The sequence below is a fragment of the Oncorhynchus masou genome, chromosome 30 (assembly GCF_036934945.1).
Source record: "Oncorhynchus masou masou isolate Uvic2021 chromosome 30, UVic_Omas_1.1, whole genome shotgun sequence".
Taxonomy (NCBI): domain Eukaryota; kingdom Metazoa; phylum Chordata; class Actinopteri; order Salmoniformes; family Salmonidae; genus Oncorhynchus; species Oncorhynchus masou.
This window is the reverse complement of record NC_088241.1, coordinates 22,540,825-22,564,047: the sequence shown is the minus strand read 5'-3', so window position 1 is coordinate 22,564,047 and position 23,223 is coordinate 22,540,825. Positions and strand designations below refer to the sequence as shown.

General features: G+C 41.2%; 2 protein-coding genes across 4 annotated transcripts; both read left to right on the top strand.

Moving 5' to 3' along the window:
• Positions 1–5,016: 5,016 nt before the first annotated feature.
• LOC135522368 (free fatty acid receptor 2-like) lies at positions 5,017–11,256 on the top strand. The gene is made up of 2 exons (XM_064948547.1): positions 5,017–5,112; positions 8,299–11,256. The coding sequence occupies exon 2, from the start codon at positions 8,300–8,302 to the stop codon at positions 9,308–9,310; it is 1,011 nt and encodes a 336-aa protein (XP_064804619.1). The 5' UTR covers positions 5,017–5,112; position 8,299; the 3' UTR covers positions 9,311–11,256.
• Positions 5,031–19,097, top strand: LOC135522367 (free fatty acid receptor 2-like). Of its 3 annotated transcripts, XM_064948544.1 has the most exons (3): positions 12,352–12,705; positions 13,297–13,442; positions 16,881–19,097. In XM_064948544.1, exon 3 carries the CDS (start codon positions 17,128–17,130, stop codon positions 18,175–18,177), a length of 1,050 nt encoding a protein of 349 aa, XP_064804616.1. In that variant the 5' UTR covers positions 12,352–12,705; positions 13,297–13,442; positions 16,881–17,127; the 3' UTR covers positions 18,178–19,097. The 3 variants fall into 3 exon arrangements, with proteins under 3 accessions (XP_064804617.1, XP_064804616.1, XP_064804615.1); XM_064948545.1 differs by lacking the exons at positions 12,352–12,705; positions 13,297–13,442 and adding an exon at positions 5,031–5,112; XM_064948543.1 differs by lacking the exon at positions 13,297–13,442.
• Positions 19,098–23,223: the final 4,126 nt, after the last annotated feature.

The following is a 23,223-nucleotide window of genomic DNA, read 5'->3' as shown; positions in this document are numbered from 1 at the left end:
AGCATCCATTTTAGAGGTATTCACTCACTGCACAGATGTAACATGGTGGTAAGTCTCCTCTTCGTTTCCATCAGTGCTAAGAAAAACATAACTGACGTCACCAGGAGAAATGGGTCCATGAAGATGAGTCCCGAAGTAAGGCTTAAATCCGTCTCATTTTGAACACCTATCTGTTATTTTCTATTTCAATTCTATTTTGATGCATGTCTCTCTTTGCAGGGACTGGCTGAAACATAGGCGTGTTTGTCTGCATAGGATGTGCATCTGCATGCAAATGTATTGGCTGAAGGCCCAGTAGCAACATATTCCAAATGGCATCCTATTCCCTATTTAGTGAAACTATTTTGACCAGAGCCCTATGAGTCCTGGTCAAAAATGAGTGTACTATAAAGGGAATAGGGTGCCATTTCTAACACAACCATAATTTCAACAGAGTCTGGAGTGAAGTATAACATCAGTCTGTCTGCAATAAACATTTTGAGCAGCAAAATCAGACAAGAGTTTTTGTATATTGTAACTCCACTAGGGGGAGCCAAGCATGCAAGAGAGACTTCAGGGGCCTCATCGATGAGAGCAAATGTACTTATTTTTATTTTATTTTTTTGCCTCCAAGGTCTTTTCTATTAGATAAGATTTTACGACACTGCTTGTTCAATATCACAAAATTAAAACAATAGACTTGCGCCATCGGCAAGGAATCCCTTGGCTGCAATTCAATAAATATACTGAACACAGATAAAACTGTGTTGAATAGCAACAAGGAAACCCACAGTCATGTTTAGCTCGTCTAAAAAAATGATCACAGTCAGATATTGATGTAAACCACAACAGAGAACAGAAACCCAAGACAGAGCATGCTTGGACTATTTCCTGGCTACAGACAATGTCAACATCCTACAACTGCCATTTTCTCTTGCGTTGATGCACAGATGGTTATTTTTATAATGCCAGACATACTGTAGCAGAAGAGCATCCACTGAAATATGAACATGAATGGTCAACAAATAAAAAAAAATTAGGCTTGTGTTTTCAATAGATAATTTCCTGCTGTATTTTTGCTGAATTGTACATCTTTTATTTTTGCGACCCATTTGCGACCGTACTGTACCACCAGCATAGACACAGAGTACTGGTTGAGTTTTTTTGCTCTGGTCATCAAGTCTTATCTTTAAATGGCCATCAGCCATCGAAACAATAAAGTGTTCCTCCCCCACCCCTGTTCCGGCAAAACAAAAGCCTGAGGGATGGGTCTGGAGAAATGTAACCACTCTCCTATTCATAGACAGAGCTATGGATGCAAAGACTGATCATCCATGATGTCGAATTATAGTCATAACCATGCTTTGAGGCTTTATATAGTCTTTGTTTACATTTGCTTTGTTTATAAACATTGGAGTAAAACAAGTTTATATTTTGGGCATTTACACGTTACATTCTTCAACCATCAATGGGTACATACAGTATCATTAATTTCTCAAGTCCAAAAATGGACGAAGCAACTGCAGATTTCCCCTTTAAAGGAAATAGATTTATATGTATTCTATTTGTGTATTACTGTCGTGCATTTATTTATTACCAGGGAGGGGTTGGGCAGAGGCCTATCAGCTGTTATGAGGCCATAAGAACAAAACATATCTTCAACAATAAGCAGTAGAGCTAATGTATGATCTCCCCCATCCATTGCACTGCTACTGTACTTAGCGGTATTTCTATAGCTCTACCACAGTAAGGCCTTGGGAGGCATGAAAAGGAATTCAACCATTGTTCAACCATGTGGTCTTAGAGATGACGGTAATGCTCCTCCATTTCTTTAAGGGCCTTTAAACAGAATGTAATCTTCATAATTGTCAATGTCAAGAATTGAGATGTAATATATCTTAGGACTCATTCTTAAATATCTTAGAATATATCTTAGAAATGTTGCTGCTAGGGATAACACATTAACCTGTGGTTTCTTGAGGGCAACAGCTGAAATCTTTTCGCATCGAAAAGATGAACCTGATCTCATTCAGCCAAAAGCCTAATGGTTAATTGCGACAACTCCAAGGTCTTGCAGGAACTCATTGGAAGATCGGACAATGACTCAGGGCATGCAAGCACATGCACACTGACAGCAGGAGGGACACAGTGACAGACACAAGAGTCACATTGTATACCCAGGTCTGGCGAGGGAACACAAAGTGGCAATCAATGCATGAATCGGCCACTGTAGACAGTCAACCATGGTGCAGTGCCAAGCACGAGACGCCAGCCAGTCAGATCGTACCGTTTTGATAAACAGCGCTCGACTTGTTCACGCCGCACACGGGCCACACTGAGGTTTCCGGGTAATTACGGGGAGAGACTAAGAATAAAGCATTCTAATTATCACATGGCTCCATCTAGCAGCACACACACACACACACACACACACACACACACACACACACACACACACACACACACACACACACACACACACACTGTAAGCACAAATGTCAGGGAAGGCAGCGCTCGTCGTGACAGTCCCTGATTAAACACCCTCCAAGATGGCAGCTTTTCATCTGACATGGTGTGCGCTCCCCTGATTGCCCCCCTATCTTACCTTCATCAGTACAACCAGGGTGTTCTAAATGCCCTGCTAGATAGAGGACTTTGTCACTGCTGTGAAATGCCGTGTCATTATGTCTAACGGACGACACGTACATTATACCTGGCTTTTCACTATACAATTAGTGTTGGATTGGAGCCTGGATGGGTGGCGCACACAAAAACATGGGCTGTATCCCAAATGGCACCATAACCCTCGGATCAAAAGTAGTGCATTACAGAGCTGTGAAAAAGTATTTATCCCATTTCTGATTTTCAACATTTTTGCATATTTTCAACCAAAACCTAATATTAGATGAAGGGCTCCTTCGATACATGAAGGCAAGTCGTCCAGGTCCTGAGGCAGAAAAGCATCCCCAAACCATCCCACTACCACCACCATTCTTGCCATTGGTATAAGGTTCTTACTGTGAAATGCAGTGTTTGGTTTTCGCCAGGCATAATGGGACCCTTCTCATCCAAAAAGTTGACTCAAGTTTTCAGCAACAAAAAAGTCACCTGGATGATCATCAAGACTCTTTGAAGAATGTTCTATGAAACAGATGAGTTCAAAAAACGTTTTGGATGACATGGGTCCCTTTTATACCAACGGTCAAGCATGGTGGTGGTAGTGATGGTTTGGGGGTTCTTTGCTGCCTGGACCTGGACAATTTATCTTAATAGAAGGAACCATGAATTCTGCTCTGTATCAGAGAATTCTACAGGAGAATGTCGGGGCTATCCGTCTGTGAGCTGAAGCTAAGCGCAGCTGGGACATGCGGCAAGACAACTATCATAAACACACAATCAAGTCTACATGAAAATGGCTATAAAAGCAACAATGGCCTAGTCAAAGTCCAGACCTAATTCCAATTCAGATGTTGTGGCAGGACTTGAAAAGAGCAGTTCATGCTGAAAAAAGCGGCACAACCAGTTATTGAGTGTAAGGGTACTTTTTCACACAGGGGAATTGGATGTTGCGTAACTTTGTTAATTATTTGTTCACTCAATTTCCCTTAATCTCATATTAGGTTTTGATTGAAGGTCAATATAAAAAATATGCGAAAATAGAGGAAATCAGTAAGGACCTAAATACTTTTCCATTGCACTGTATATGTACTGTAGGGAATAGGGTACTATTTGGGACTCATACTTAGTATTGTTGGATGTAAACAAATATTTCCTCACTACTATGAATCCCTCTTCTCTGGGCTCTATCTTGATTTGTGCAATATGAAACCTTGCTTTTGAATGGAGAAGTATGCGTGTATGTGCGTGCGTGTGTACGAGAGTGGGTCCATGTATATGTACATGTGTGTATATACGTGCATGTGTCTGTGTATACGTGCATGTTCGTGTGTGTGTGTGTGTGTGTTACGTGAAAGACAGACTGGAAAGTATTGAAACCGTTTGCTTGAAGAGACTTTGACCAACTCATGTCTGAAGCACAAACAATCATGCCATTTATAGATACTTGTGTGGTTGCTTTGCTCTATAAATGGGAACTAATATCTTACGGGTTGTAACCGCAACTCAAGTTTCTCGTAAACAGTTTTTTTTTGTTTTTTTTTTGTTTATAGTAACTGTGTAGTTACTAGGGACGATACATTGTAACTTAGTGTCCACTAACTACTCATTCCTTAATTTCGTCATACAGTTTGAGTCTGCACTCTACAGTACACATAAACTCCTTGCTCAAGCAACGAATAGAAATGTCCTTTTATTCAAAAATGCAGAATTTCTCAAATTAGACTCAACTACTACACATGTTCAGTTGGCATTGTACTCAAATAGCACAAGGTTTTAGCCATTTTGTTGTACAGGGAGGTTTGAATTTTTATGCTGAAAAGTCAAAAAAATATCTGTAAAGACTGAATAAACTCATTGGCATGAACTGTGATTTCACAGGGTTTCTGTGAGTTGTTGTATGAAAACATTGAACATTTTCCTATAGTCAGATAGGCTATGTTAAAATGAATTAGAGGGGACAGTATATCAGAGAGCTTGATATTTCCCATATGTAATTAACATTCTCCACATGCCAAATGATCCATGTAAAAGGTTGGGTGAGAGGTTTGTATTTTTTAAGTTTTTAGTTTATTTAACAAGAACTGGTATTCATCCATAACCCTCAAACTAACCCCAACTTTAAACATCACTGTGACTACACACCTACCACATCATCCGTAACCCTAGCCTCAGCTTCCAGGCCTCACATCTTAACTCTAACCCCCTAACCCTAAACCGAACTGTAATCTGAGTAAGCTGTTGCATATCAACAGAGTTGCAGTTTAACGTTGTTTTTTTTTCAATAGTTTGAGCGTCTACAGACAGATCTGTTGTGGACTATCCAAATAAAGTGTGATCAAAATGGAGAGTCCCCCACCCTCCAAAAAAGGAACATGTGCAACTTCTTTCCTGTTTAGTACGTGACATGAAGTACGTTACATTGAGACATTACCATTAAAAGCACCGTTTATTTGAAGCCAAGTGTTTACTCACCATTTGACCTGGAGACGTTTGTGTGTGTGTTTGCTGACTAAGGTATGTACAGTGGAACTCTTGATGTCATGCTCCTTGTGCTATTATCAGGAGCTTTGATGTAAATGTTGGCAAAGTAGACAGACTACGCTTTTAGAAGAAGAAATACTAAAACACAAACTACCTGTAAGCCTTTTGAAATCTGTTCAATCTAAGGTAAATATAAAATACTTACCATGGATCTGGAATATATATATTTGAACATATTTGGGTAAAAACAGTTGTCACGGCATGTGTTCCAAGCATAGTGCCCTCATAAAGTACTGATTTCCGTTGAGAAGATGGTACTTTTTATGACTTATTTAAGTGGAAGTTAAAAGTTGAATTTTTGCTTTAGGAATATATATAACATACAAATTTGCTGAGTAATCAACCTTTTTACACATCCATTTCAGGAATGAGATGGTATGTTCTGTGTCTGTACTACACTCTGTCTAAATTGTCATGGTTACTACAAACTCTTAGTTTTTTTTGTCCTTTGGGAATGAGGGTGTGATGTTCCAGTCTAATGGCTGCTATCCCAATGGGCATCTCTGTCTCACCAATCACTCTCGGTAAAATGTTGTTATGTATCTCTGTAATAATGGGCTGCATTTAAAGTGATGGGTTGTTTTAGGTGAGCATTGTTTATCATCATTGACCAGGTGAAACTCTCTGTTCCAACCCTGCACTAACACACCTTACTCAACTAATCAAGGTCTTGGTGAGTAGTTGATCTGTTAAATACGGTGTTAGGGCTTTGCTGGCAGGAAAAAAAGGTTGTGGACACAGTAGTTCCCCAAAACCAGCGTTGGTGACAACTGCACTAGCACTCTAGACCACCTCTCGCTCTGTATACTACACTGCGCGTCATGTTACTTTTCTTATCTTATCTTACTAAAGAAATAAGCTGTCAAGTGAATGTGGAACCTCAAACATTTACCCTGACATGAACAGCCACATGTCCAGTGTGTGGTGGTTTCTCATAACGAGCTACTGTACCTCCGCAGACCAAAACGCATCCGCTATAGACAGCCATTTTATCATGGTTAACAACACCTTGACGACTCCCCAGCAACACCAGATAAACTGATAAAAGCCGGCTACCTCCTTCCTGCACGTGTATGTCTTGGCACCATTCCCTAGATGACTGGGGTGTGTTTTGAACATCTAAAGCCATGTTTCTTCTCTTGTTTATTGTAATTTAGATACCATATACCCTTCTGGAGAACTTAGGCTTCACATGACCCAGTTTTGAATAATTATACCCTTCCTCCAGGGGTGTGTTTTAGCACAAATTGATTGCAAAAATAGTAAGTGTTGAGTCAGTGTTGGGAAAAAAAATGAGAAGTAGATGATCCTGTTGATGTTTGTGTTAATCAGTATCGCCCAAGAATAGAAAAATAGGATCCAGTTCTCACAAGTCATTGGGCTCCCGAGTGGTGCAGTGGTCTACGGTACTACATCTCAGTGCAAGAGGCATCACTACAGTCCCTGGTTTGATTCCAGGCTGTATCACATCCGAACGTGATTGGGAGTCCCATAGGGCGGCTCACAATTGGCCCAGTGCCGTCCGGGATAGGCCGTCATTGTAAATAAGATTTTGTTCTTAACTGATTTGCCTAGTTAAATAAAGGTTGCATTTAAAAAATACTGACCAATGGAAATGTATGAAGTGTAAAGAGCTATGAGCTGATTAGGTTGATATTTGGGCAAATGTAGATGTAGCCTACACCTGACACACTAAAGTAAATGTAGCCTAGATGAACTTGACAATATCTACAATTCAATTTTAATTAGATGCTATCAATATCTGAAATTTGTTCTCAAATCCAACTCATTTAAAAATAGCAACACCTGGGGACACATGAACATACACCTTAAAATGCTGCACTCCACATTTCAAAACCATAACAGTCGCATTAATTACCATAACAGAAATAGTACAAACGTTAATAGTGTCTGAGACGTCTTTCTAGTATTCACGCGATGGTCGTCTGTTCAAATCCAATGCACAATTCAGGCTTTATAAATAAATAAACCTGAAGTTGTGTTCTGTTGTCCAGCTGCCTGTCACTGTAGTAGACAGTCAGAAGAAGTGGCGCTGCTGTTTGCAAGACACAGACATTTCCTCCACTGAATAAGAGTCAACCCCCAAGCTCCAGCCTCCCTCTGTAATATCAAATGATCATCAGATTTTTTTAAACTCAAATTTACTAGTGAGATACATCAAGCTTCACAAGGAGGGCAACATCCACTGATTCCTTTAAATGTATGCAGATATATAATCCAGTGGCTAGTAAATTACACACAAAGCTATAGCCCCTTGCGATATTTATCTTTACTTCTCCTTTTTTATAAATGTTTAATGTCAAAGGAATACAAGTCAACAGTAATTCGACCAGAGATTAAAATCCACAAATGTAATGAAATAGTCAAGTTTTAAGTTATTTTTTTTACAACGAGTTCCAGGGGCAATCCCCTGGGGCAATAACTGTTCAAGACACCTGTGGCTGATGGTAATTACACATTTGACCATGCAGAGGTCATCCTTCATAACACTGCTTGCCCCAAAATATGTGACTGTAAGGGTTTATAGGGAACCAAATAAACCTTACTCTGTAGAAATTAAAATCATTCTTCAAATACCATCCTCATGGCTTACCAGCCACTGAACACTTGTGTCATGATGGGAGTATTATGTTGTTAGTTTGCTCCACCATGAATAGAAGGAAGCTTAGGGGTTCATGCGTGCGCTGGATATTAACACTGGGATTAGCCGAGAGGCATCTGGAGAACTCGAGGCTGGGAAGCACAAACAGACCGCTCCCTATTATTGTTGTGATGGGTACCTTGTTTGCCACAATTAATGGCTTCACTCCAAAGCATGCCACTGTGCCTACATCGGCATGGTCTTCCTAGTTTGGAAAGGGGGCAGGGTAACCATAGACATGCCATAGACTCAAAGAAACTCTTGTTAGACAGAATGACATGGCTTTGTTAACCAACTGCATCACAGCTATCCTTGACTCTGAATTCAGCCTTCGTGTGAAATTTTGCATACAAACTAGTGACACTGACTCCATTTTTATTTTATTGCTTCACACCTTCACTGACTAACTCTGCATATCCTGAAATGACCCCAGATTGAGTACCTCCATTAGCTAACACAAACATTAGCTCATTGTCTATATCCTTCCTCTTTTGCAGAATGATGTCTGAGAAGGAAGTCATGGAAAGATACGGCCACAGCAGCCTGGTGCTTGTGGTCTACATCATCACCTTGCTGATTGGCTTCCCCGCCAATGTTGTGGCCTTTTGCACCTTCAGCAAGAAGGTGAGGCAGAAAGCCATGCCCGTCGACATCCTGCTCCTCAACCTGACCATCTCGGACCTCGTCTTCCTGCTCTTCTTGCCCTTCAAGATCAAAGAGGTGGCGGACAACATGAAATGGATCATGCCCCACTTTCTGTGTCCATTGACCAGCTTCGTCTTCTACACCACCATCTACAACAGCACCTTCTTTCTGACGGCAATCAGTGTCGAACGCTACCTGGGAGTGGCCTTTCCCATCAAGTACAAACTAAAAAGACGGCCTTTGTACGCCATGGTGGCTAGCGTCTTCTTCTGGGCAATCTCCATGGCGCACATTAGTATTGTCTACATCATTCAATATTTCGACTATTCCAACACCACCCGGAGAGACCCTTTGAACCTGGACATGTGTTATGAGGATTTCACCCCGGAGCAGCTGCAAGTCCTGATACCTGTCCGTCTGGAGCTCTTCCTGGTTCTATTCTGTGTACCTTTCTTTATCTGCTGCTTCTGCTACATCAACTTCATCCGAATCCTCTCTCAGCTGCCCAGCATCAACCGCAAGAAGCGTCAGCGGGCCATCGGCCTGTCTCTGGGGACCCTGCTGGTGTTTATCGTCTGCTTCGCACCCTACAACTTGTCACACGTAGTGGGCTTTGTCAACTGGGAGAGTACCACTTGGCGGGTGGAAGCACTCTTGTCCAGTACCGTCAACGCCAGCCTGGACCCCATCATCTTCTACTTCTCCTCAGCGGCGCTCAGGTCTACCTTCCACCTCTTCATGAAGAACCTGGCGGAGAGGATGCAGCGGTTGTTCTTCTGCAATAAGGTCCTCTACTGCCCCCTGTTGTTCTGCTCCAGAACTCAGAAGGACAGCACACCAAGCACCAATGACAGCTCCTTATAGTGTACGTGTCAAACTCATACCACAGAGGACTGAATGTCTGCGGGTTTTCGCTCCTCCCTTGTACTTGATGGATGAATTAAGGTCACTAATTAGTAAATAGCTCCCCTTACCTGGTTGTCTAGGTCTTAATTAAAAATAAAAAAAATAAAACCTGCAGACACTAGCTCCTCCATGGAATGCGTTTGACACCCCTATTATAGTGTGTAGTCAAGCCATATGCTACACATGCTAAATGCTAGCCTGTTCAATGTATTTATTGCACTTAGGTTCTTATTGAAAAGACTGAGGACTTTGCTATCTGTCTTTATAAGTAGCCTATACATTAATCAGTGCCAGTCGGTGCCAATTAGGATGAGGGAGGATGCTACTTTTTTTATGAGCATAGCCTTATTTCTATTACAGAATATTGGATGACTGTCATTCATTTTCCATTCCCCCAGCCCAATGTAACATCGATAGTTTTGGGCTACTGTATGATAGTCAAATTTGACCTATACCCATCATGAGTTTGCAACAAACTAGCCTATGAATGAAAATCTACAACGTAGGCACTCTTGCTTGCATCTAGCTGACCAAGGGTGTAATCATTAGTCTAACATTTGCAAATGAGAGTTTCTATTGGGCAAATTCAGGTATGTTTATCCCCTTTATGTTCCATTTGCTTCTGTTTAAGAAACATTTTTCCAACAGAATCGGCGGAATGAATACACCCCTGATCATACGAAAACAGTTCACTTTCAAAGCAGCCTTATGTAGACAGCATGATCACGTTGCTCGTTGTTTATATAATTCCTTGTTTATATAATTCCTATAGTTCCTGTTTATATAATTCCCAACTATCCATGCGCTTTCCTCCTCTCACCTTTTACCTTTGCTTGTGGACTTCAGTGCATAACACTCGTCTGTGACCAGGAAAAAAACACTTTCCAAGCCAAACCTTCATATCATGACTACTAACCGCTACATACAGACTACATCATTGTCACCTCATAGTCAATATAGCTACTAGTTCTAGAACTAACAAGTTAGTAAACCCGGTACAATTATGCAGTACAGTGTACAGTCACAAAGCAGTTTAACAGTTCCACTGCGGGTGCTGGTGGTAATACATTATTCAAACCAAAAGCTTACCTAGATTTGGAAGAGTTCCAGTGTTGGATAGCCATAGCCAGCTAGCTAACATAGCATCACTCTCTATTTGAGCCAGGTCTTTGAGTATCTAGCTAGCTGCATCCAGCTAGCTTAAGTGAAAGTGAAGTTTAAAAAAATATGAACAAATATAGCTAGCTAGTTCTCTCTCTCTCTTGCTTCTCTTTAATATTTGAATAAATACATATTTTCAAAACTGTTAAACTATTCTATCTTTGAGTCAACTATTCACCACATGTTATGCACAGCTGTGCTAGCTAGCTGTATCTTATGCTCTCAGTACTAGATTCATTATCTGATCTCTTGATTGGTGGACAACATGTCAGTTCATGCTGCAAGAGCTCTGATAGGTTGGAGGATGTCCTCCGGAAGTTGTCCTAATTACTGTGTAAGTCCATGGACAGGGTGAGAACCAAGAGACTCCTAGGTTTTGCATTGACGTCAAGGAAGCTAGCTGTCCTCCAGCTACACCATGGTGCACTACAGAGTGCTGCTGAGGCTACTGTAGAACTTAATTGTGTGTTTTAATGAATTATTTGGTAACTTGAATATATTTAGTAAAGTTTTATCTAAACATGCAAACTTTTTAAATGTTCCACTATTATCATTTTATGAAATTTACTGAGGAGCATCGTCCTCCCCTTCCTCATCTGAGGAGCCTTCACTGACATTAATGTATGTGTAGTATGCATTTATATGTGCATTTATAAGCTTTTGAAGGTTTTATATAATTTCTGTTCCCCTTTATTTTATGACTTTTTTTTACTGATGACATTAAAATCTCTTTTTGCATCATACCTCTGGGACTATTTGAAGTGATGCCTTGCCCCCCATGAAAATGTTTCACAAAATGGGATACACAAACTTGCATAATACACTCTGATTGTCTGTGTCGGCTGTAGCTCTTGGGTTTTATAGATATGTGATTTCGTAATACTTTGAAGGGTTCTTCCAGTCATCAAAAAAATGTAAAACGGGAAGTTGAGTTTCAGGCGTATTTACAGTGGGCTCCAAAAGTGTGTAACTTTCTCACTCATCCTTATTCATGATTCATTCAGGACAATCCGTAACCATGGTAGCATCCACGTTAATGTAGAAGTGTTGAGAAACATATTCCATTCTCATTTACAATAAAAGTTCATCCAAAATGACACAATACATAATTTACCATTCATTTCTATTGGACACAAAATAATTTGAAACAATCAAAACCAACAGCAAATGCTTCCGACAAGTTTGTAGAGTCACAATCTTGATGTAATCATTGTGTGCTAGGAATATGGGACCAAATACTACACTTTTGACTACACATACAGTATAAGTGAATTAGTCCCAATACTTTTGGTCCCCTAGAATGGGGGGGAATGTACATAAAGTGCTGGAATTTCTAAACGGTTCACCCGATATGAATGAAACCACCCTAAAATTAAAGATGACAGTCTGCACTTTAACCTCATAGTCATTATATCATTTCAAATCCAGTTCAAATCGAGTTCACTGTATATCAAAATGGAATATATTTATTATTTTACCACATGCTTTTCCCTACCTAATGATTGCCTCTGAATATCTAAAGTAAAGACACAATGCCCTCAGAAAGTATTCATACACCTGGACTTATTCCACATGTTGTTATTACAGCCTGAATTTGAAATTTCCCACCACCAATCACACTGACAATTATGATACACAAGTAGGACAACTAAATAAATATTTTGACCACATTTGCTAGTATGAGTGGGTATTCTGTTGCGGGGTTTCCCACTGCAGTTAGCCAACAGAATGAATGAACTCTCACCCCCACAGTCAATGTTAAATTAGTCAAACTGGTATGGTAGCGAGGGAGGAGCAGTTATAGGCGGTTTATAATAGACGTGAGTCACTTTTCTTCCTCGTGCAGTGTTTTCTCCCTCCTCTCTTTCTCTCTTAATCAAGAGGCCAGATAACAGTCGACATCTATTAAGCAATAGAGCAGACAGGCTGGTTCCTCAAAGCCCTAAGACCATCCAGCTTCTATCGCAGGACAGTGTTACTACGGAAACCATGTTTGGAGTGCACTGGTGATGTATATCAGCGGTATCTATCTAATAATAATTTGCCATTAACTGCGCTGGATGTTTAGATTCGGCTGTAAACAGCGTGGCTGGCTGTAGTCGATAGGCAGTCGGAGCTACAGAGGGAGGAATGAAGTAAAGAAGATCCAGACTCAATTGTCAGACCTGGCAGGATATCCATGGTGGAATAATGTAAGCTTTAATACTCTATTTCTATTTTGGCTTACTTCAAAAAGTATCTACAAAAAATTCTAGTCAAGTTAGTTTTTTCGTCATGTACACATGATATACTGTAAGCCTACATGGAGTACACAGTGAATGAAATGCTTACTTGCAGGTTCACCTCTCGACAACATCAATAGAAAAAATAAGTAAGTGAATACAAAGAGTAGTACAAATAAAAAATACATTAAAAAAATAATAGCATTTTAGCAAAAATATAATACAGACTGCACTCACAAATTGAAGTTGGATATTTACAAGACTGGGAAATTGTGCAATAGATACGCAATGTCAATAATAAATAGACATTGTGCAGTAATAATAAATAGTATTCCAGTAGCAGCAGTCATTGTGTGTGTGTGTGGCCGTGGAAAGTAGTTTGGGGGTGAGGGTGCTGAGATTTTAAATATTTTTTAAATTATTACATTTTGTTATTTCCGATTTTCAGGGGTACCCTCAGCACACCTACTTCCCACGACAATGTACAGTACCATTCAAAAGTTTGACCACACTTACTCATTCAAGGGTTTTATTTTATTTTTTATATTTTCTACATTGTAGAATGAAAGTGAAGACATCAAAACTACTGGAATAACACATATGGAATCATGTAGTGACCAAAAAACAAATGATTTCAGACTCTTCAAAGTAGCCACCTTGATGACAGCTTCGCACACTCTTGGCATTCTCTCAACCAGCTTCATGAGGTAATCACCTGGAATGCATTTCAATTAATAGGTGTGCCTTGTTAAAAGTGTATTTGTTGAATTTCTTTCCTTAATGCATAGGAGCCAATGAGTTGCGCTGTGACAAGTTAGTGTTGGTATACAGAAGGTAGCCCTATTTGGTAAAAGAACAAGTCCATATTATGTCAAGAACAGCTCAAATAAGCAAAGGGAAATAACAGTCCATCATTACTTTAAGATATGAAGGACAATTGATGCGAAAAATGTCAAGAACTTTGAAAGTTTCTTCAAGTGCAGTCGCAAAAACCATCAAGCACTATGATTAAACTGGCTCTCATGAGGACTGCCACAGGAAAGGAAGACCAAGAGTTACCTCTGCTGCAGAGGATAAGTTTGTTACAGTTACCAGCCTCAGAAATCGCAACCCAAATAAAAGCTTCACAGAGTTCAAATAACAGACACATCTCAACTTTTCAGAAGAGACTGAGTGAATCAGGCCTTCATGGTCTAATTGCTGCAAATAAACCACTACTAAAGGACACCAATAAGGAGAGACTTGCTTGGGCCAAAAAACATGAGCAATGGACATTAGACCGGTGGAAATATGTCCTTTGGTCTGATGTGTCCAAATTTGAGATTTTTGGTTCCAACCGCCGTGTCTTTGTGAGACGCAGAGTAAGTGAACGGATGATCTCCGCATGGTTCCCACCGTATGGAGCATGGAGGAGGTGGTGTTATGGTGTGATTCAAGGCACACTTAACCAGCATGGCTACCACATCATTCTGCACCGATAAGCCATCCCATCTGGTTTGTGCTTAGTGGGACTACCATATGTTTTTCAACAGAACAATGACCCTTAACACACCTCCAGGCTGTGTAAGGGCTATTTAACCAAGAAGGAGAGTGATGGAGTGCTGCATCAGATGACCTTGTCTCACAATCACCATACCTCAACCCAATTGAGATGATTTGGGATGAGTTGGACTGCAGAGTGAAGGAAAAGCAGCCGAGAAGTGCTCAGCATACATGGGAACTCCTTCAAGACTGCTGGAAAAGCATTTCAGGTGACTACCTCATAAAGCTGGTTGAGAGAATGCCAAGAGTGTACCAAGCTGTCATTAAGGCAAAGGTTGGCTACTTTGAAGAATCTCAAATATGAAATATATTTTGATTTTAACACTTTTTTTGCTTACTACATGATTCCATATGTGTTATTTCGTAATTTTGATGTTGTCACTACTAATCTACAATGTATTAAATAGTACAAATATAGAAAAACCCTTGAATAGTACTGTATGTGTGTGAGTTTGAGCTTACGTGTGAGTGTGTAAGCATGTGTGATGAGGTGCAGAGAGTCCGTGCAAGAGCCGTTGGTGTTCAGTCCCTGGTCACAGTGGAATGGAATACTGTAGCTATCTATGGTAGAAAATGTACAAAACAATGTGAAGTGTTGGTAAAGAGGTCCGTGAGTTGATTGGACTTGCTGGCAATCCTCCACTGTCATCATATCTGCCAGTAAAAGTGTCTGTGAGGAATTTCCCATACGTACAGTATATTAGCTAGTCGTTGGTCCATACAAGGAGGTAATGTTGGATTAATTGTCTCGTACGCTCATGCCTTACCTACAGTATATGACTTATTACACTGCCCTTTATATGATGCTGGAAGTACATAGAGGGTAAGATAACACAATTCAGTTCAGTGCAGACACGCTATGATAACTCTCTCGAATGCTTGACCTGAGTAGCGACAGCCTCTCAGCACAAGGCTGGTGAACAAGACTATAGTAAGGGCTACTTGGTTGTGGCAGAATGAGTTATAGCTCTTTCTTAATTGTGAGTGTTGTGTTTAGGACTTCCCTTTGATGATGTCAGAGATGGTTTCACCCATTGTTGACCTATTGGAGATGTTTAAGAACAGGAAATTAAAACACTGTTGTACTAACAAGGATAAAGAATGGTAGCAGCTAAGACCATGCATTACCCCTTTGTGGACGTACGTGCCAATATATTTACAAGCTGTTCTGTGTTTGTGTGTATAAGAAGTACAGGTGTCCATCCAATGATAAGACAATATTATAACTAAGACACAGGAAGCAATAATGTCGTGTTGAGACTGTTTGTATACAGAACCATGTGCCAGACACACACATCCTGAGTCATCACATTAAACAAAACCCAGATGCTCATCAAATCTAAAGGTATACAGTAAGTTCCCAACAGATACTGACCATATTGCCTCTCCAAGTGTTTGGTTTTATTGTAGTTATTTTGCATGAAATTCACATTAAAACCTCTTATGAGCATGTGGGATGGTAGCTTCCCACCTGCTCAACATCCGGTGAAATTGCAGAGCGCCAAATTCAAAATACAGAAATAGTCCAATTAAACATTCATAAAAATACAAGTGTTATACATCGGCTTAAAGATTAACTTCTTGTTAATCCAGCCGCTGTGTCAGCTTTCAAAAAGGCTTTACGGCAAAAGCAAACCATGTGATTCTCTGAGGACAGCGCACCGCTTGCAAAAGCATACAAACATTTTACAACCAAGTAAAGGAATTTCAAAAGTCAGAAATTGCTATAAAATTAATCACTTACCTGATTCATTTTTTCTTCATATGGTTGCAGTCACAAGAGTCCATGTTACACAGTAAATGTTCAATAAAGTCATTTTGTTGGTGCGTTTTGTTCAGTAATCCACTGGCTCAAATGCGGTCACGACATGCAGAAAACATCCTAATAGTACTGGTAAAGTTTGAAACATGTCAAACAATGTTTATAATTAATCCTCAGGTTGTCTATTGTCTAAATAATTGATAATATTTCAACCGGGCAATAGCGTCTTCAATAGAAAGGAAAAACAACGAACGGCGCACAATCGGCGCAAACCAGCTCTGCTTCTTTCTACAGCACTGAAAGAAAGGTCTCATTCTTCCTCATTTTTCAGAATACAAGCCTGAAACAATGTCTGAAGACTGTTGACATCTAGTGGAAGCCATAGGAACTGAAATCTATGTCCTAACCCAACAGATACTGTATAGGCATTCAATAGAAAAGTACCCACATCAAAAATATCCCACTTCCTGGATGGATTTTCCTCAGGTTTTCGCCTGCCATATCAGTTCTGTTATACTCACAGACATGATTTGAATAGTTTTGGAAAGAGTGTTTTCTATCCAATACTACCATGCATATGCATATCCTAGCTTCTGGGCCTGAGTAACAGGCAGTTTACATTGGGCACCTCCTTCATCCAATATTCAAAATACTGCCCCCTACCCAAGAGAGGTTAATCTGAACCCTATTTCATCTGCTAGTATTGTATTGTGATTATTGAGCACATGGATGTTGTTTCAATTACACCCTCCACTTGGCATACTTAAAAGGTGTGAGTAACAAAATTGATAAACCGTATTGTGCCGTGTGGTAATCTCTTTCTATCCTCTCTTGCCATCAGAGTCTTGGAGCCCATGAAGAGACGATGAGTTGGTTTTATTGTCAGGGACAGGAAAACCACGCTGTCTAACCGGGTTTGTTCCAGGCTGTTGACCCAATAAGCAGCCTTCACCTCTGAAGCCTCAGACTGTCTGACAGATCAAGCCCTTTGCACTGCAACGTTTTCATCCCCCCAGACTGCACTGAGATGATGTGACAGATCTTGCTCCCTGTGCCGTCCAGTGACTGTACCCACCGCCGAGGCCACCATGCAGGAGTGCCACACTGCGCTGTGTCTGTCCGTCTACCTTGTCACCTTTTTGACGGGCCTCCCGGCCAATGCTGTGGCCTTCTACACCTTCAGCAAGAAGGTAAGGCAAAAACCCACACCCATCGACATCCTGCTCCTCAACCTGACCATCTCGGACCTCCTCTTCCTGCTCTTCCTGCCCTTTAAGATGCAGGAAGTCACGGACGATATGACCTGGAGTCTACCCTACATCCTCTGTCCTTTATCTGGCTTCTTCTTCTACATGACCATCTACGTTAGCACCTTATTCCTGACAGCGGTCAGTGTGGAGCGCTACCTGGGCGTGGCATTCCCCATCCAGCACTCACTGAAGCGCCGGCCCCTGTATGCCGTGGTGGCCAGTGTATTTATCTGGGTCTTCTCCATCCTCCACCTGAGCATTGTCGTCATCATGCCCTACTACAACCCACCGCAAGACTCCCACAGTTCCACAACCAACTCTTCCAACATCTACGAATTCTCCAACGTCTCCAACGTGCTCATTAGTGACAGCGACAACATTGTGTCTTCCAGGAATGTGTGCTATGAGGACTTCAGCGAGAAGCAACTGGCGATCCTCCTGCCTGTGCGTCTGGAGCTCTGCCTGGTTCTATTCTGTGTACCTTTCCTCATCTGCAGCTTCTGCTACATCAACTTCATCCGTATCCTCTCTGGCCTGCCCCACATTGGGCGTCGCAGACGCCTCCGTGCTATCGGCCTGGCTCTGGGGACACTGCTGGTGTTTGCCTTCTGCTTCGGCCCCTACAACGTCTCCCACATTGTGGGCTTTATAACCAGGAAGAACCCCGACTGGAGGGACATGGCCTTGCTCTGCAGCACCTTCAACGCCTGCCTGGACCCCTTTATCTTCTACTTCTCCTCCTCTGCCGTCAGAGGGACCCTAGGGAGTATGCTGCAGGGGGCCAGAATCAAGCTGGCCAAGTGTCACATTCACTGGTCCCCTTGGAAGGGAATGAGTGAGCCTCAGATAGATAAGAGACCCAAACAAGCAGAGATGAATGCTATCTGAAGCTAATTGAATAGGGCCTGTATTAACTGAAATGAGATGTTGTGCTCTCCATGCCTAGAGGCAGGATATGAGTGCTCTGATGTTTATGTTTTTCACATGTGCGACGGGAGAGACTGTCATTTACTGTATATGCGTCTCTGTTTGATCATTGGCAGGCAAACTTCCTACTTAGATTAGAGACAGGATATGGGAGATACGGAGCCTGCCTTCCTCCTGAGAGACACAAAACAAGGGCTCACAATAGGGAGTTACTGCCTTGCTGCAGATAGCTGGAATCAAGTGCAGTCATTGCCAATTATGTATTATAAGTACACACCTACTGTGACATGAAATACGTTTGAGAGTATATTTGTTGTATAGGGTTGCCTGGTAAGATTGTAAAACAGAACAGAAAAGTATCATTGATTAGCAGGTGAAGTGTTTATTTCAACATTGTTGAAAATTGTATTTCACAAGCTTGAAGCCCATTTCCACAACTAGGAGCAGTTTATGGTGATGTCAACTGTGGAGAACATCAGCTCTAACATCTGAGAGACACATCAGAACAACATCTCTCAGCACTGAGAGATAAGCATCTCAAACAAGTGTCACAGCAGTATCGCATATGGTTGAAAAGGAACGATGATACCGTATCCACTGTGTGTGCTAGCTATTCATTTGAATCTGAGCACTGAGCAGAGTTGGTGTGTGTGTGTGTGTGTGTGTGTGTGTGTGTGTTTTTGTGTGTTTTTTTGTGCATGCATGAGCTCACATGCGTAAGTGAGGGATTTTGTGTGTACTTGTGATTCATTGTGTCCATAGATTACTACTATTGGCTTTGTAAAATGAATGTGGACTCACTGTCCCATTTTGTATACACCTCTAACATCTGGGACCTTCATTGTTTGATTCTGGGACCAAATAAAAATATTGATGTTGAAATAAAAGCATGTTCATTTTGTGAATTACAGGAACAAAAATACTATAATAGTTGAACAGCATTGAAAAGGTTACACAATTACAAGCAAAAACGTTTGGCAATGGCATAATCAGGTTGTTGTGGAACCCTGGTTCTTGCTGCTGTTTTGGAGTCATAACATGTACAATATGACGGCCATCCCTTCAGACATACTTCCCAATACCGTGAAAACTCATGATAATTGATGAGCCTCTCAAATATTTACACAGAGACTATAGTCACTGATAAGGTATCATGGGTGGTGCATGTATACTATACAGCCAGCTGCTGTACAGTACCTGTGACACGAGCAAGGAAAGCCCACACCACCAACATAAACCCATAGATTCAATACTTTCACACCAGGAAGTGCCTTGACTTTATTTAATCCGGTTATTCAGGGATTACGCTCCAACAGAGGTTGAGTTGATTATTGCATATATCTATTTGACAGCCACACCATCCATGAGACATTCATTTTGACACTCGAGTACAATATGACTAATAAAAGCATTCAGCAGCACAGTAGCACTTGACACGATTGCAAAATGGCTTCCGTTCGACACGCAACGTAGACCTAAAGCTTCACATAGCATCAGTGTTGTATCATGATTTGGGGATGCTACAGAATGTGTGAGCTGGGTAGAATATACATCAAGGAGGACAAGTGAGAGAGTGTAGAGCTCGTTTTTAAAACTGTGCTGAGGCATGTGCTTACAGTATAGACAAAACTACTGCCCCCCCCCCCCCCCAAAAAAAAAGAAAGTCCCTCAGTAAAAACCCAGCATACTCTCTGACATCAAAAGTGTGCTATTTGATCAGGAAATGTATCATGCAGTAAAAATCTGTATAGAAGCTGTTGTGGGTAGCCTATTAATTACAGAAAATCAGATGCTCTTGGACTTTTTCTCACAATGTTGGATAGCTAAACAGATAAAGCTGTATAACAGAATGTGTGTATGCATGCTTGTGTGTGTGTGCATGTACTTACCGTACATAGGACACAAGGTTTTTTTCCCCACACTTGTCAGTGCTGCGGAGAAAAAGACGATATCTTAAACAACCCAATTGACTGATGCTCAAGACATGGACCACACAATTATTTACACGACTCCATTTCCCATGATCCTTGTGTGATCTTGTGAGTGTGACCATACAGTACTTACCTGTAATGGAAAACACCACAGTCACTCCACAGAAGACACAGATCTTAAGGATATTCAAGCATCCAATCACCTCATCGGGGCTGCGTCTGTGAGTGTAGACAAAAAGGCAATGCAAAGTTATACAGTTATGGACCTCACAAAATGAGGACAGACCTGAGGTTGAATTCAATTTACAGTCGTTGAAGGCCCATGATTGACTGAATCTGTGTGTAGTGGAAGCACACATGTATAAAAGTTGATAAGGAAAACCTGGATTTCACTCAGGTATGCCATGCAAGTTGTTGGCTGAGACTAGATATTTGAGCCATATGAGAACTAGTCTAGTGAAATATACGGTAGTGTTAACTAAAGCTCACCCCAGGAGAAGGAGGCAGACAGGGGTCAGTCCAGTGCAGGGTGATCCTGCACACTACAGGTGTAGGAGATCCCAGCATCCACAGACCCCCGCGGGGGGAGGGACAGCACACTGATTACGTACACTTCATTTCTGGAGCTGTCCGTCACCTGTAAACAGTAAACTCAACTCCCATCCAATTAGGAGTTGAGATCTTTGGAATCAGGCTGTGCGATTGGTTGGTGTGAGGGTAGGCAGGGTGAAGGGTGCAGTTGCTGCCAACAAAGTGGTAGGAGCTATCTTCCCCACTCTGGTGTGTCCAGGTGAGGTGGTGTGGGTGGGACCCACTTGTGATACAGAGGAGAACCCACTGGTCCGTCTGGGGGTGTGAGGGGACTTGGAGGAGGAGTTGGGACACAGAGGGGGGGTGCTAGTAGGGGCAGGAGGAGATGCAATACCATCTATCTCATGACATTTACATTTTAGTAATTTAGCAGACACTCTTATCCAGAGCGATTTACAAGAGAAATTAGGATTAAGTGCTTTGCTCACGGGCACAACAGTATATTTTTTTGTTGGCTCAGGGATTCAAACCGGCAACCTTTCGGTTACTGGCCCCTATGCTTTTAACCACTAGGCTACCTGCCGTTCGTTAGAAATATGTCAGATTGTTGACATTTAACCATAGTAGTTGGGGCGGCAGTGTAGCCTAGTGGTTAGAGCATTGGACTAGTAACCGAAAGGTTGCAAGTTCAAATCCCCGAGCTGACAAGGTACAAAATCTGTCGTTCTGCCCCTGAACAGGCAGTTAACCCACTGTTCCTAGGCTGTCATTGAAAATAAGAATTTGTTCTTAACTGACCTGCCTAGTAAAATAAAGGTAAAAAATAAAAATAAATACTGTATGTCATATTTCACTATTTTGACATATTCAGGCCATGTTGGTAATGCAGTTGTGGCCAAATAACACACTCATGGTTCTGTAAATGGTGCAGGACTTTGTAACGTGCACCCCACTGGAGAAACGCTGGGAGGAACCTTCTCTTTCGCATGAGGGGTTTGCACATAATCATTTCACATTCCCTCTTTGCCTTGTTCTGTGGTGAGTTTCAATTCCCTGCAAAGATCAATAGAATCCACAATGCATTGTGCCATGGTGATTATATCTGGATCTGTCACGAAACCACTCAGGCAAAAAGATGAACTGAAAGGAAATTTCCATGTGGCTAGAATTTTTATAGATTTGAGCTTGGTTAGGCTTCTTTATGGTGATGCATAGCCCACTAGTTTAAATTGAATTGCCTCCCTGCTAACCGTTTGGGTTCAAACAAATTCTCAAAGGATACAAATGAGAGACAATTACAACAATGACAACAACAACAGCAATACCAACAAAGACATCAAAAATTATGAGAAACTCTAATGAGTTACAATAAGACATTCCAAGAGTAAAGGCAGATGTGTTCATTTCTTATCAGAGCTAGTTCTTAGCCTTTAATGTTTAGTCCTATGGTCATTATCATGCCAAGCAACGGCCATATGAGTTGTCAAGATAGCACAAACAGATTTGGGACCAGGCAAATGTGTTTCTGTCTTACCCAGGACAATGAGCTTTGTGCTGTCCCCTCGCTCTCACCTTTAACCTCTCTGCCGTTACCATCCTTAACGGGGCTGAGTGAGGGCGCAGCCAGTGTATGCTTCCTTATCAAGGTAACAAAACAAAACAAAAACAGCAAGACCTTCAGTTCAAAGGCATTTGCCCCAAAGCTTGCCCATGATGTTGAGGTGTATTTGGAGATGATCACAGTATTTTATTAAAGTCAAAATGAGAGAGTTGGAGTGACTTTCTCCCTGACTAATGAGATTTAGTCCTCTTATCTTGACAAACAAACAACTCATGACTCTATATACTTCTGAAAGTAATTAGATCATTAGTGTTGTCAACAGGAGTCAAAACAGAGGCAGAATTTATGCAATTAGGTAAATCTACATGCACTGTAATATGCTTAGGGATATTGTATAATAAGTATTAATTATGACACTGAATATGCTGAAACATCATAAACATAAAAAAATGTATTTGTGAGATTATTTGCATCCTAGTATGATTGGAAGACACTAACCTGGTATTGGGCCTGCTATCAACAGAAGCACGCACAAATCTCAGCGCCCGTTACGTCAGAGATGACACGAGTCTATGTCTTACAGGCAAATAGGCCTCGTTCTTGATGTCTGCACAAACCTTTATGCAACAGTAAGCAAAAGGCAGTCGAACAACGCCAAAACCATCAGTCTATGTCGCAATGATAAGGTGCTCATTGGACAGAATGTCAACTAGCTAATTACTTACCAACAAAGTGGCTACTGTGTGAAGAATACAATGTCAATGTTTGAGATTCTATCTCATTTCAAATGAATTTGTTTACTTTGAAAAGTACTAGCAAACCATCATTAAAGCTGAAATTAGTTTCAAGTACAAAAAGTTTAGTTTATTTTTTATTCTGAACGTTTTTGTAGAAGAGCAGTCCTTGTATGGTTTACATATATTCTGATGAATAGTGCAGTATGTCATACTGCATGTTTAGGATACTTTCGGATATGAGGGGTGC